Source organism: Pseudophryne corroboree, chromosome 2 (genome assembly GCF_028390025.1).
Source record: "Pseudophryne corroboree isolate aPseCor3 chromosome 2, aPseCor3.hap2, whole genome shotgun sequence".
Classification (NCBI taxonomy): Eukaryota; Metazoa; Chordata; class Amphibia; order Anura; family Myobatrachidae; genus Pseudophryne; species Pseudophryne corroboree.
Window position 1 is genome coordinate 509704232 of NC_086445.1, and position 15095 is coordinate 509719326.

Consider the following 15095-nt stretch of genomic DNA (forward strand, 5'->3'; position numbering starts at 1 on the left):
AGGTCGCTGCTCTGCACAGTTGCTCAACAGATGCACCACCGCGAACAGCCCAAGAGGCTCCAACAGCTCTAGTCGAATGAGCCCTAATTGAGTCAGGAACCGAAACATGAGAAGACAGGTAAGCCTGTCTTATGGCCGAAGTTATCCAACGGGCCACAGTATTTTTGGAGGCCGGCCAACCTCGTTTTGGAACATCAATTAAAACCAGTAAGTTATCCGTGCGACGGAATGACTCTGTGCGAGACAAATAGATACGCAAGGCTCGAACCACATCCAGAAGAGCCAAATGAGAGTCCTCACCAGAAGAAGATGTCGGAGTAAAGGCAGGAAGTACAATGTCCTGATTTAAATGGAATGCTGAAACAACCTTTGGGAGGAAAGAAGGTTTAGTCCGTAGAACCACCCGGTTCTCATGAAACACTAACAAGGGGGGTCTGCAAGAAAGGGCCGCCAACTCAGATACTCGTCTAGCTGAGGCAATAGCCAACAGAAAAACAACTTTCTGTGTCAGATAACGGAGCTCAACTGATTCTAAAGGTTCAAATGGAGAGGTCTGAAGAGCCGTAAGGACCAAGTTTAAATCCCAGGGAGGAACCGGAGGGACAAAAGGTGGTTGAATCCGAAGTACTCCCTGCAGGAATGTTTGAACCTCTGGAATATTTGCTAGTTTCTTCTGAAAAAGAACCGATAAAGCTGAAACCTGACCCTTTAGTGAAGAAAGCTTTAGGCCCTTGTCGAGACCCTCCTGAAGGAAAGAGAGTAGGCGAGGTAGTCTAAACAAATGCGGAGTCAGTCTCCGTTTTTCGCACCATGCAATGTAAATACGCCATATTCTATGGTAAATGCCTGAGGTCACCGGTTTCCTAGCTCGAATCATCGTCTGGACAACCGATCGAGAAAGACCTTTTGCCTTCAAAATCTTGGATTCAAGAGCCAAGCCGTCAAAGCCATCCGATGTAAATCTGGGTGGCGACAAGGCCCTTGAAGAAGCAGATCTGGTCGCAGAGGTAGACGAAAGGGATCTCCGACTACCATACTGCGCAGAAGAGTGTACCATTGTCGACGCGGCCAATCTGGAGTCACTAGAATCACTGCGAGACCCTCTCGCCGAATGCGTTGGAGTAGACGCGGAATCAGTGGGATTGGCGGAAACACATATCCCAGTTGAAATTGCCATGGGGCAGTAAGAGCATCGATCAGGATTGCCTGTGGATCCTGAGTCCTTGCTCCGTAGTGAGGAAGTTTCGCGTTGAGGCGAGACGCCATCAGGTCTATGTCTGGCATTCCCCATCGATCCACTAGAGAGAGAAACACTTCCTGATGAAGTTCCCATTCCCCCGGATGAATCGTGTGACGACTCAAAAAGTCTGCTTCCCAGTTTTCGACTCCTGGAATGTGGATCGCGGAGATCACCGGAACCCAGCGTTCCGCCCACGCGAGGATCTGAGCGACCTCTCTCATTGTGGACCAACTGCGAGTTCCTCCCTGTTTGTTGATGTAAGCCACTGCGGTGGCATTGTCGGACTGCACCCGAACTGGTTGACCCTGCACCATGGTTTGAATGCGAATGAGTGCATACCGAATCGCCCTTAGTTCCAGAATGTTGATTTGCAATTTTGACTCCTGATTGCTCCAGCGTCCCTGGAAGTGATGAGTCTGGAAAACTGCCCCCCAACCACTGAGGCTTGCGTCCGTGGTGACCATCATCCAAGACCAGATTGTGAACGGTGCACCCTTTTTCAAATTGTGACTGTGAAGCCACCAGTGAAGAGACTGACGAGTCTTTATCGACAAGCGGATCAACTGCAATTCGAGACGTGGTTCCGTCCGAGTCCAACAGTTGAGAATCTGCGTTTGAAGAGGACGGGCATGAAATCTGGCATATGGAACTGCCTCGAAGGAGGATACCATTTTGCCCAACACCTGCATACATCTGAGGACCGACACTACTGGTAAGTGTAACAGGGTTCGGATTCTCGACTGCAGATCCTGAATCTTGTCCGCAGGAAGAAACACCTTCTGGCTGTTGGTGTCGAATAAAAGTCCCAGAAAAATCATCTTCTGAGAAGGGAGTAGAGATGACTTTGGAAAGTTGATTATCCACCCGAACGATTGTAGAGTCTCCATTGTTAACTGCAGGTTCTGAGTGAGAATCTCCGCTGACGGTGCCTTGACCAACAGGTCGTCCAAATATGGAGTGATGTTGACCCTTTGGCAACGAAGAACTGCGACTACATGGCCTAAGACCTTTGTAAAAACTCGGGGAGCCGTAGAAAGACCAAAGGGAAGAGCTTGAAACTGAAAATGCTCCGGCCCGATTGCAAATCTCAGCAGAGACTGATGCCCTATCCAAATCGGGACATGTAAGTAGGCGTCTTTTATGTCTATTGAAGCCAAATATTCCCCTGGCTCCATGGCGGCGATAATTGAGCGAATGGATTCCATCTTGAATTTTTGGGTTGAGAGATACGGGTTGAGAGCCTTCAGATTCAGAATGGGCCGAAACGAACCATCCGGCTTGTCCACAAGAAAAAGACCTGAGTAAAACCCCCGCCCCCTTTGATGAGAGGGAACCGGAATGATTACTCCATTTTGTAAGAGGTTTGTGATTGCCTGAAGAAGAGCTTGCCGTCTGGAGGGATCGTCTGGGAGAGGTGTTATGAATAGTCGGGTTGGGACCGTCTCTTCGAAATCCAACATATATCCTCTGGAAATGACCCCCATTACCCACCGATCCGGTTTCGATAGGAGCCACACTTCCCTGAACTGAAGTAACCGGGCCCCAACCTTCATTGATCCCTCCAGGGGACCTGAGACGTCATGCCTCAGGTTTGTCGGCAGGCTTACTGGCCGGTCTGCGAATAGTTGAAATAAATGAGTGAAATAAATAGGGACAGCCCAATACTGTCGGTGACAGATTGTGGCTGTCCGTTACCTTTCTTCTGTCGTCGTTAATGTACAAAGGCCCCAGTGACCCAGGTATGGTGGCCTTTCTAGACAGCATCCTCGAGTGGAATATTAGTCCACTCCATCAATACCTGTCACCCGTAAACAGGGACTAGGCATCCTGTAAACAACAAACAAAAAAAAAAAACAAAAAAAAAAAAATCTAGGAGAAATAAAAACTGTGTCTGTACTCCACAGGCACAAAATAAAAACTGAATATGGCTGAGCAGGAAGGAGATGGGAGGGGTTAGAGGGGGGAGGAGTCAGCTTTAGATTCTGTGCCAAACTCCACTACCACACACCTCTAACCCACAAGTAACGGCGCAGCGTCCCCCAGATGGAGGACAGAGAAAAGAATACAAGCAACTGCTGCAGATACAGAGGGAGATGTACTGTACTAAGCTTTGGAGAGTGATAAAGTGACGTAAAATAAAGTACCAGACAATCAGCTCCTAACTGCTGTGTTTCAAAAATGACAGGAGCTGACTGGTTGGTACTTTCTCTCTCAACGGCTTGATACATCTCCCCCTAAGTATGTTTATCTCAGCTACTGGAAAACAAACATACCTAAACTCATCTATAGGTACTGTAACATGCAAGGAGCTGCTAATGCAACACATTTTCAGCATATCTTATCTGATGTACACAAGTGAAGCCGAAGACGCCTAGGTTAATTAATGGGTGCAGAAATGGACTCATAAGAGGACTTCAGAATTATATTAGCTGCCAATTTGGCTGTCTTTGGTAATTTAAATTATCCTAAAGAAAACGAAGAATTATTATTTTAGAATCTCCAATTTATTCTCTTACTTAATAAACTATTGCCGAATATATTCATGCCCCCACCATACAGACAGCAAAGTACATGACTCACATGTATTCTATTGTTCCACAAAAAGTATGTGTTACTGTGCCATCGTGAATGGATTCTTTACAAAGACCAAAATCTGTCAGTTTTACATGCCCTGAAATAGAAAAAAAAATAGATCTTATCTCACAGAACAACGTATTTCATTTATAATGAAATTACACTCAAATCTAAGTTTAGTCTTATACTTCTTTAGGTCAAGCATTAACTCAAAATTTAAATATTCCCATAAGCACCCCCCTACAGCCACCAGCATACAGTGGTGTTATAAAAAGTACAAACCCCCAACATCTCATTCTCATACATGGCAAGTCTAAGGAAGGGGGGTTTGTATTTGAATTCTTAGGAGAGAAAAGTGTTGATCTATATATTAGTGTGTGTCTGATCACCTTATTCTATGCAGTATTCATCCCGTACTCCACTGTGTGCCTGTTTATTAGGGGGATGGTATCGGAGTCCCAATGGTCGGTATCAAGCTGTTCAAAATCCCGATGGATCCCAGTATTTTAAGCCTACACCTAACTCATCCCTCACATAGCCTAGCACTAACCCTTCCCCTAGTGCAGAGGTTCCCAAACTGTGTGCCGTGGCTCCCTGGGGTGCCTCGGGACACTTGCAGGGGTGCCCTGGGTTGGTGGTCCAGGACCAATTCAAATTATTCATGGTCAATATAATAGGCAAAACCAGTGCTGGTGGCTGCCAGTCATAAAATATGTGGAGAAACAGAAGCAAATCTCGTCCCTCACCACACAACTGACCCTAAGGATCACATATAAACGCGATCAACTTAATGTAATATTTCTTTCTAAATTTCTCAATAAGAAATTTTTGGCCTAGGGGTGCAGTGAAAAAAAATTCTGATATTCTAGGGCGCCGTGATTCAAAAAGGTTTGGAAACCACTGCCCTAGTGCCAAACCCAGACCTCAGTACTTGCCGTCGGGATTCTGAGCACTGGGATGCCGCTGACGGTATTCTGACTACCAGGACCTAGACCCCCGGTATCCTGACCGCATATATTAGTAAATTCATTTATTAGAATGCTCATTGCAGCAGAAGAGGAACTTGCTGAGCGAAGCAGTGAACTATCCACTTGTATATTTGTGTGTAGAGAGATACCGCCATCTTGGGAGGAGGAAAGGAGAACCAGACACAGCTGGAACAGGGGTTTTCAATCTTTAAGTACCCCTAACAGGTCCTATTTTTAGCATTTCTTCCAGTGGAAATAGGTGGAATAATTACTGATCCAGCAAAATAAATGCACTCACCTGTGCATGATTAAAGAAATACAGAAACACGACCTATAGTGAGTACTTGAGGATTGGAGTAGAAAATATTCAAGTTAGATAGAGATAGTCCTCTAACACCTATCTAGCGAGGTCCCTATACGCAATGAAGTTCATGAATCCAAGTGGTCTCATGTCTCAATGGACTTCATACACCTAACATGGTATGTAAATGAAAACAACCATGGTTGGCTCTTACAGCCTCAGGGAGCTGATGCATGTGTGCATATCATATTGCCTCAAATTGCGTAACATAATTAGCTTAAATGATGCTATTGATGAAAATGGACTTGCAGGCACTTGAGTTGATGATGCTCCCTGTAGCAAATGGAACACCACATACTGCGCATTTCCGAGCACTTCGCCAACCAGGTTATCAGTTTATGCATTCACTGTCTATCAAGCATTCAGGAAACTGCATTCACTTTAGAGATCAATAATCTCTCTATGTACACAGATTGCCAAGCTGCAGTGACTCCACATTAGAGATAGTTATAATACAAGCACTGAATACAGGAGGTAGTTACGTGACCGGCGGGTCACAATACAGACGCCGGAATCCCGCCCCTTTACAGTCCACTACACCCATAAAGTGGGAATATACTCGCCACTGAGCCCGCAAGGGGATTCGTTGCGCTCAGCCCCCGCTCCCCCTTGCATCTGAAATCCAGGATCCCGGTGTCAGTATAGTGACCAGCCTCCTGATCGCCGATCACGCATACCCAACCCCTGAACACCATTCATTTTTCTGCTTACTTAAAATGTTCCACCTCTATAAACTGTATTAAAGATTCAGAAAATGTATACCAATTTACAAAAGACACAATGCAGTCACCTAGCTACAACATGGAGCACAGACAAAATAAAAACATGATATGCATAAGGCAACATTCAAATATCAAACAATTAAATATGACACATATACAAAGAGGAGTAACATTGTTTATGAGTTATGCAACATGTCATCTAAGGAACATAAAAATGAAATCTTTTTACATAAATATGTGGATATCCGGTAAACTAGGCAGACAATGTACTGTATATATGTAGCGCTACAAACCATCAACTATTTACTTCTATTTATCTTTGTACAGGTGCATTTAAGCATTCATCTTCAGCTACAATGTAGGACCAGAAAGCACAGGAGGATGGTAAAAGACTGTCTAGGTTCAGCTTTTGAACTACAAATTAAGGCATTTGACTATACACTGTGCCATATTTGTCAAACAATAAAAGCCTAATAATTAACTGCAAAAAAAAAAAAAAAACTCCAGTTGCTGTGGAAATACTAATTTCAGCATGCTCTGTCATGTCGAATAGCAAAACTTTGGCAGTGCATGCTGGGATGTGTAGTTTTCACAGCAGCTTGAAGGCATCATGTTGCCTACTCCTGATCTAATCATAGTTTACAAGAATTGGACACTATGTTCAGGACCACTGTACTTTTGAACCTTAAAAACATGTTATATTTGTGTTATATTATGCTAAATTTCTACATTTCCAATAATGTTTTAGGAAACAAACATTTGAGCTTGACGCTTACTGTCAGTAAATGGATAATTAAGGGATTTCCTTCACATGCAATTGGATTCTCCCTAAGTATGGAATTAAGAGGAAGACCAAAATACACATTTATCATTTTTAGTGACAAAGATTTGAAACATATTTCCACCTTGATGATTCAGCATAATGTTCTCCGGTTTCAGATCACGGTAAATAATTCCTTTCTGATGCAAGTGCCCCAAAGCCATTGAAATTTCAGCCAAGTAAAAGCTAAGAAATAAACAGATTAGAAACAAAATCATTTATAAGATATAGAGCATGCCACTTTGGTGAGATATAAAATAGGTATCATCCGTATGATGTATACCAGATGCCTAGTTTTCCACTAGTATTTTAATAATCCCCCGGAGATCGAACTCTAATTTCATTTCATACTAAACAAGGATCCTGACCACTGCCCCACAGCTGGCTTCTCACAGGAAGCGGTTAAGATACCGTTGCACAGGATCCAGGCGATCACAATGCAGACGCCGGAATCCCACACAGTGGTACAATACCAGCGAGGTAGGTGATTCTCCCTCTACGGGTGTCGTGGACACCCATAGAGGGAGAATATAACCTGTGGCGAGCACAGCGAACCCGCAAGGGGCTTTCAAGCGCTTACCCTGCTGCCAGCATACGGACGGTCGGCATCCTGGCCATCGTTATTTTATACCGAATCCCTTCTCACTTGGTATAACGAACCTAAACTCTATATATGACAACATCCAGTTGTTATTAACATACTGGATGACTTTAGCTAGCACTACAATATCATACAATAGTAACACAGGCCTGACCTGAAACGAGTAAAGCTAGGTACACATTAGACTGTATGTCTCCCCAATCCCATGGATCGGAGCGACATATCGGGTACATAGTTACACACCTATGATATGCTCGCTCACGTAGGTCGTTAGAAGAAAGCAGCATGTCACGTGGCTTCCCCCCCCCCCCCCCCCCAAACCTGGCACTGGCAAGTGTGTATGCAGTAGCCACATGCAGGGTCCCGTCGGCAAAGATGTCGGGCTGGGTACACATTGCTTTATGCTCCAAGTCTAAGATAGGAGCAGAGATCATACAGCTAATAACATAATTTGAGCTGGCCTTAGCACACTTTATCTGCCTGTTTAATCTGCAATTAAAGCACCTGTTTGGTACAGATTGCAATCTGAGCTCTCTGTGGGCTCTAAACCAACTTGCCGCAATATCAGAAGAAATAGTTACTTTGTCAGAGCTGAGCTGTGATTGGGGGAGGGGACAAATAAAAAAATTATCCCTCCACATTAAATGCAAACCTGACATATTTGAGTAGTAAGAATATATGGGAGGCAGTCAACTGACTGCCTGTCGGGATCCCGGCGGTCAGGACACCTACACCAGCTGAAATACCGGCGGTCAGAGTCCTGACCGCCGGCTGGTTACCCCTCTTGGGTGGTCGCCCGCGCCACCACCCGGAGGGGAACAGAAAACTTCCCTCGCCATGCTTCGGGCCCAGTGGCGACCGAACACGCTATGTTTGCGCTCGCCACCAGGATCCTGGCTGTCGGTCTCCCGGCCGCCTGTACTCAGTCTTGTTTCCCATGTGGAATATGCAGCAGAAGAACATGGTTACGTTTCTGAGAGACGTTTATGCTTTCAAAGAAAATAATCTATACAATAGATAAACAAAAGTATGACAAATTACTCTCTAAATTGAAGGAGTAGTGTAAAGGGGTTTACACACGTAGCGATGTGTGCTTAAATTCTAAGCAATCTGACTAGATTACTTAGAAATGAAGCACACATCTCTCCGTGTGTATGCCCCATATTTGCGCTTCGCTGTCGCCGGTTCTAGATTGGCCTGCATGCAGGCACATTCTAGTTAGATCACTACATCGCGCTGCGTGCTGAGCGGTGGGAGAGATGTGTGCTGAGCGGTCTGTGCTAGATCGCTCAGCACACATTGGTACGTGTGTACCCCCTTATGATAAACCTGCCTAATCTATAGTGTAGTAGTGCAGGGCTATTAAGCAATCTTTGCAACACTGACTGTTTGCTAAACAGTACTACAGGTTGAGTATCCCTTATCCAAAATGCTTGGGACCAGAAGTATTTTGGATATCGGATTTTTCCGTATTTTGGAATAATTGCACACAATAATGAAATATCATGGCGATGGGACCCAAGTCTAAGCAGACAATGCATGTATGTTTCATATACACCTTATGCGCACAGCCTGAAGGTCATTTTAGCAGATATTTGTAATACATTTGTGCATTAAACAAAGTGTGTGTACATTCACACAATTCATTTGTGTTTCATATACACATAGCCTGAAGGTCATTTAATACTGTACAATATTTTTAATAACTTTATGTATTAAACAAAGTTTGTGTTGGAAAGCTGTATCAGCCAATATATGGACTAATGTGTACTCCTTTACTAGCCCACTAACTCACTGGCTGACAGGAATAAATATTTTCCCTTCTTTTCACCTATTCATGGGATCAAAACTAAAACCATTAACTCCGACCGAGACCAGTGTTACCACGGATTTCTAACTGAACAGGAAAATCCTGTGGCCGCAGAATTCAAACCCACTGTAACTAGTGTTAATGATACCTGCAGCCAATTGAATTTGTGCCATGGTAGCTGTGTTTAGCATGCTAATGTATTGTTCTTTTTCAAATATATCAGAGGTTCTCAAACGCAGTCCTCAAGGCACCCCAACGGTGCGGGTGTTGGGTATATCCATGGCTCAGCACAGATGGTTAAATCAAATTGACTGAGGTGCTAAGTCAGTCACCTGTGGCCACGCAAGGATAAACTTAAAAAACCTGGACTGTTGGGGTGCCTTGAGTACCGCGTTTGAGAACCTCTGAAATATATTATACATTTCCAGAATCCATCAAGCATAAAACTAAATATACATCAGGTGCAAGCAACTCTTTTTGCAAAGTTAAGACTAAAATCCTCAAAGAAAAACAAAAGATGTTAGGAAGAACAAACATTAAAAACAGAATAGTAAAGTGAAAAGGCGAGTATGGGATCATTTCAAAAGAATCAGAATCCGCTTTATTGGCCAGGTATACTTACGTATACTAGGAATTTGTCTTCGGTTTGCTATACAACAGCCAAGTAGTTAACAGATAAGCAGGGGTGTGGGGGAGGTGTGTGTTTTGCGCAAGTAAAGTTACACAGATAGGTATACCGTAGGGACACAAGTTAATTACATGTACATCTAGTCAGTCAATGTTCAGGAGTTCAGCAGGCGGACCGCTTGGGAAAATAAACTTTTGAGGCTTCAGGCGGGGACGGCCCTGTAACGCCTGCCTGAAGGAAGCAAGTTTAACATGCTGTGGCCGGGGTGTAGCTGGTCTTTTACTATCTTCGTTGCCTGCTTTTTAGCTCTGGACAGGTACAGGTCCTGGACTGAGGGAAGGTCGGCCCCGATGATCTTCTTAGCGGTTCTGACCACCTTTTGGAGCCTGCATCTGTCCCTCGTGCTGGCGGAGCCATACCATACCAGTATCGAGGAGCACAGTACCGACTCCACAATCGCGGAGTAGAAGAGGAGAAGAAGCTTCTGTGGGATGTTGAACTTCCTTAGTTGCCTGTGGAAGAACAACCTCTGCTGCGCTTTCCCAACAGTGGCATCAGCGTTGGACCTCCATTTAAGGTCCAATGCAAAAGCTGACATCAAGTAACAAATGCCCTTCTAGGCTCATCGTTTACTTACCAAGCTGTATCTTCCATAAATATTCCTTCTCTTTCCAGCTGCATGAAGAGTTCGCCGCCTGGGTTTAACAAGGAACACAATTAAACTAATCATACAATACAAACTGCACAATTTATCTCAGGGAAAAGGAAGACAGGGGCGGTAAGTTACAAAGGGTTGTTAGAAAGAAAATCATGATAGAAATAGAAACCTACCTAGCATACTTATTATATGTGCCCACAACAGGGAAATTATATTCTAAAATCAAAATACTGTGTGACTGATAACTTTGTAGATTTATAGAACAGTAATAAAATAATTGTCTGTGTGATATTGCAGTACATAGAATTTGGGTTTGTCCCTAGACCTTGCAGTTTTAACACTACAGCAGGTTATACTATTAATTTAGTGCCGAACTAAAAGAACAGAGATATGTAGGAATAACGTAAATAGCAATAAACATGCTGCATTATATGGGGGACTGACCACTAAGGTACTCCAGAATGAGGTAGAGTTTTCCACCAGTTTGAAAGGCATAAATCAAGTCTACAATAAAAGGATGTTTCACTTCTTCTAGGATATTACGCTCTGCTTTTGTGTGTGCTGTGTCTTTCGCGTTTCTCACAATCATGGCCTAGGAAACAAAAAATAATAATAAAATAAATGTCTGATTTGAAAAAAGTATGCAAAAACATCTTTAGCTTTTGAAAATAAGATTTTACTTACCGGTAAATCTATTTCTCGTAGTCCGTAGTGGATGCTGGGGACTCCGTAAGGACCATGGGGAATAGACGGGCTCCGCAGGAGACTGGGCACTCTAAGAAAGATTTAGTACTACTGGTGTGCACTGGCTCCTCCCTCTATGCCCCTCCTCCAGACCTCAGTTAAGGAAACTGTGCCCGGAAGAGCTGACATTACAAGGAAAGGATTTTGGAATCCAGGGTAAGACTCATACCAGCCACACCAATCACACCGTATAACTTGTGATAACATACCCAGTTAACAGTATGAACAACAACAAAGCATCAACCACGGATGCCAACATAACATAACCCTTTATTAAGCAATAACTATATACACGTATTGCAGAAAGTCCGCACTTGGGACGGGCGCCCAGCATCCACTACGGACTACGAGAAATAGATTTACCGGTAAGTAAAATCTTATTTTCTCTAACGTCCTAGTGGATGCTGGGGACTCCGTAAGGACCATGGGGATTATACCAAAGCTCCCAAATGGGCGGGAGAGTGCGGATGACTCTGTAGCACCGAATGGGCAAACACAAGGTCCTCCTCAGCCAGGTTATCAAACTTGTAGAATTTTACAAAAGTGTTAGAACCCGATCAAGTCGCTGCTCGGCAAAGCTGTAATGCCGAGACCCCTCGGGCAGCCGCCCAAGAAGAGCCCACCTTCCTTGTGGAATGGGCTTTTATCGATTTTGGATGCGGCAATCCAGCCGCAGAATGAGCCTGCTGATCGTGGTACAGATCCAGCGAGCAATAGTTTGCTTTGAAGCAGGAGCACCCAGCTTGTTGGATGCATACAGGATAAACAGCGAGTCAGTTTTCCTGACTCCAGCCGTTCTGGCCACATAAATCTTCAAAGCCCTGACTACATCAAGCAACTTGGAATCCTCCAAGTCACGAGTAGCCGTAGGCACTACAATAGGTTGGTTCAAATGAAAAGATGACACCACCTTCGGCAGAAATTGTGGACGAGTCCGCAATTCTGCCCTGTCCACATGGAAAAACAGATAGGGGCTTTTACATGACAAAGCCGCCAATTCTGTGACACGCCTAGCCGAAGCTAAGGCCAATAGCATGACCACCTTCCACGTGAGATACTTTAGCTCCACGGTCTCAAGTGGCTCAAACCAGTGGGATTTCAGGAAACCCAACACCACGTTGAGATCCCAAGGTGCCACTGGTGGCACAAAAGGGGGCTGAATATGCAGCACTCCCTTAACAAACGTCTGAACCTCAGGAAGAGAAGCCAGTTCTTTTTGAAAGAAAATGGATAGGGCTGAAATCTGGACCTTTATGGATCCCAACTTCAAGCCCATAGTCACTCCAGACTGTAGGAAGTGCAGGAACCGGCCCAGCTGGAATTCCTCTGTAGGGGCCTTCCTGGCCTCACACCAGGCAACATATTTTCGCCATATACGGTGATAGTGTTTTGCTGTCACGTCCTTCCTAGCCTTTATTAGCGTAGGAATAACTTCATCCGGAATGCCTTTTTCCGCTAGGATCCGGCGTTCAACCGCCATGCCGTCAAACGCAGCCGCGGTAAGTCTTGGAACAGACAGGGCCCCTGTTGCAACAGGTCCTGTCTGAGAGGCAGAGGCCATGGGTCCTCTGTGAGCATTTCTTGCAGTTCCGGGTACCAAGTCCTTCTTGGCCAATCCGGAACAATGAGTATTGTTCTCACCTCTTTTTCTTACGATTCTCAGCACCTTGGGTATGAGAGGAAGAGGAGGAAATACATAGACCGACTGGAACACCCACGGTGTCACTAGTGCGTCGACAGCTATCGCCTGAGGGTCCCTTGACCCGGCGCAATACTTTTTTAGCTTTTTGTTGAGGCGGGACGCCATCATGTCCACCTGTGGCAATTTCCATCGATTTGTAATCTGCGTGAAGACTTCTTGATGAAGTCCCCACTCTCCCGGGTGGAGGTCGTGCCTGCTGAGGAAGTCTGCTTCCCAGTTGTCCACTCCCGGAATGAACACTGCTGACAGTGCTTGCACGTGATTCTCCGCCCAACGAAGAATCCTGGTGGCTTCCGCCATCGCCACTCTGCTTCTTGTACCGCCCTGGCGGTTTACATGAGCCACTGCGGTGATGTTGTCTGACTGAATCAGCACCGGTTGGTTGCGAAGCAGAGGCTCCGCTTGACTCAGGGCGTTGTATATGGCCCTTAGTTCCAGGATATTTATGTGCAGACAAGCCTCCTGACTTGACCACAACCCTTGGAAGTTTCTTCCCTGAGTGACTGCCCCCCATCCTCGGAGGCTCGCATCCGTGGTCACCAGGACCCAGTCCTGTATGCCGAACCTGCGGCCCTCGAGAAGGTGAGCACTCTGCAGCCACCACAGAAGAGACACCCTGGCCCTGGGGGACAGGGTGATCAGCCGATGCATCTGAAGATGCGATCCGGACCACTTGTCCAACAGATCCCACTGAAAGATCCTCGCATGGAACCTGACGAAGGGAATGGCTTCGTATGATGCCACCATCTTTCCCAGGACTCGCGTGCAGTGATGCACCGACACCTATTTCGGTTTTAAGAGGTCTCTGACTAGAGTCACGAGCTCCTGAGCCTTCTCCGCCGGGAGAAACACCTTCTTCTGGTCTGTGTCCAGAATCATGCCCAGAAAAGGCAGACGCATCGTAGGAATCAGCTGCGACTTTGGGATATTCAGTATCCAGCCGTGCTGTTGCAACACTTCCTGAGAGTGTGCTACGCTGATCGACAACTGCTCTCTGGACCTCGCCTTTATGAGGAGATTGTCCAAGTATGGGATAATTGTGACTCCTTGCTTTCTCAGGAGCACCATCATTTCCGCCTTGGTAAATATTCTCGGTGCCGTGGAGAGCCCAAACGGCAACGTCTGGAATTGGTAATGACAGTCCTGTACCACAAATCTGAGGTACTCCTGATGAGGTGGATAAATGGGGACATGCAAGTAAGCATCCTTGATGTCCAGAAACACCATAAAATCCCCCTCCTCCAGGCTTGCAATGACCGCTCTGAGCGATTCCATTTTGAACTTGAATCTTTTCAGATAAATGTTCAGGGACTTTAAATTCAATATGGGTCTGACCGAACCGTCCGGTTTCGGTACCACAAACATTGTGGAATAGTATCCCCTTCCCTGTTGAAGGAGGGGAACCTTTACCACCACCTGCTGAAGATAAAACTTGTGAATTGCCGCTAACACTACCTCCCTTTCCATGGGGGAAGCTGGCAGGGACGATTTTAGGTAACGGTGAGGTGGCATCACTTCGAATTCCAGCTTGTATCCCTGAGACACAATCTGTATAGCCCAGGGATCCACCTGTGAGCGAACCCACTGGTGGCTGAAATTTCGGAGACGCGCCCCCACCGCTCCTGGCTCCACCTGTGGAGCCCCAGCGTCATGCGGTGGATTTAGTGGAAGCCGGGGAGGACTTCTGTTCCTGGGAACTAGCTGTATGGTGCAGCTTCTTTCCTCTGCCCCTGCCTCTGGCAAGAAAGGATGCACCTCTGACTTTCTTGCTTCTTTGTGATCGAAAGGACTGCATTTGGTAATACGGTGCTCTCTTAGGCTGTGAGGGAATATATGGCAAAAAATTTGACTTCCCAGCCGTAGCTGTGGAAACTAGGTCAGAGAGACTGTCCCCAAACAATTCCTCACCCTTGTAAGGTAAAACCTCCATGTGCTTTTTGGAGTCGGCATCACCTGTCCATTGCCGAGTCCACAGGACCCTTCTGGCAGAAATTGACATTGCATTTATTCTAGAGCCCAGTAGGCAAATGTCCCTCTGGGCATCCCTCATATATAGGACAGCGTCTTTTATATGCCCCAGGGTCAGTAAAATAGTATCCTTGTCTAAGGTATCCAGTTCCTCAGACAGATTATCTGTCCATGCTGCTACAGCACTACACATCCAGGCCGACGCAATTGCCGGCCTCAGTAGAGTACCTGAATGTGTATAAACAGACTTCAGGATACTTTCCTGCTTCCTATCCGCAGGATCCTTTAGGGAGGCCGTA

General features: G+C 45.6%; 1 protein-coding gene across 1 annotated transcript in view; it reads right to left on the minus strand.

The window, feature by feature from the left end:
• Positions 1-15095, minus strand: part of RPS6KB1 (ribosomal protein S6 kinase B1) — a 97776-nt gene that overhangs the window by 20072 nt on the left and 62609 nt on the right. The window contains exons 5-8 of the mRNA XM_063954037.1: positions 10827-10974; positions 10362-10419; positions 6771-6871; positions 3821-3911 (exon numbers count right to left, since the gene is read on the minus strand). Coding sequence (XP_063810107.1) covers positions 3821-3911; positions 6771-6871; positions 10362-10419; positions 10827-10974 — 398 coding nt within the window. The remainder of the gene's footprint in view (positions 1-3820; positions 3912-6770; positions 6872-10361; positions 10420-10826; positions 10975-15095) is intronic.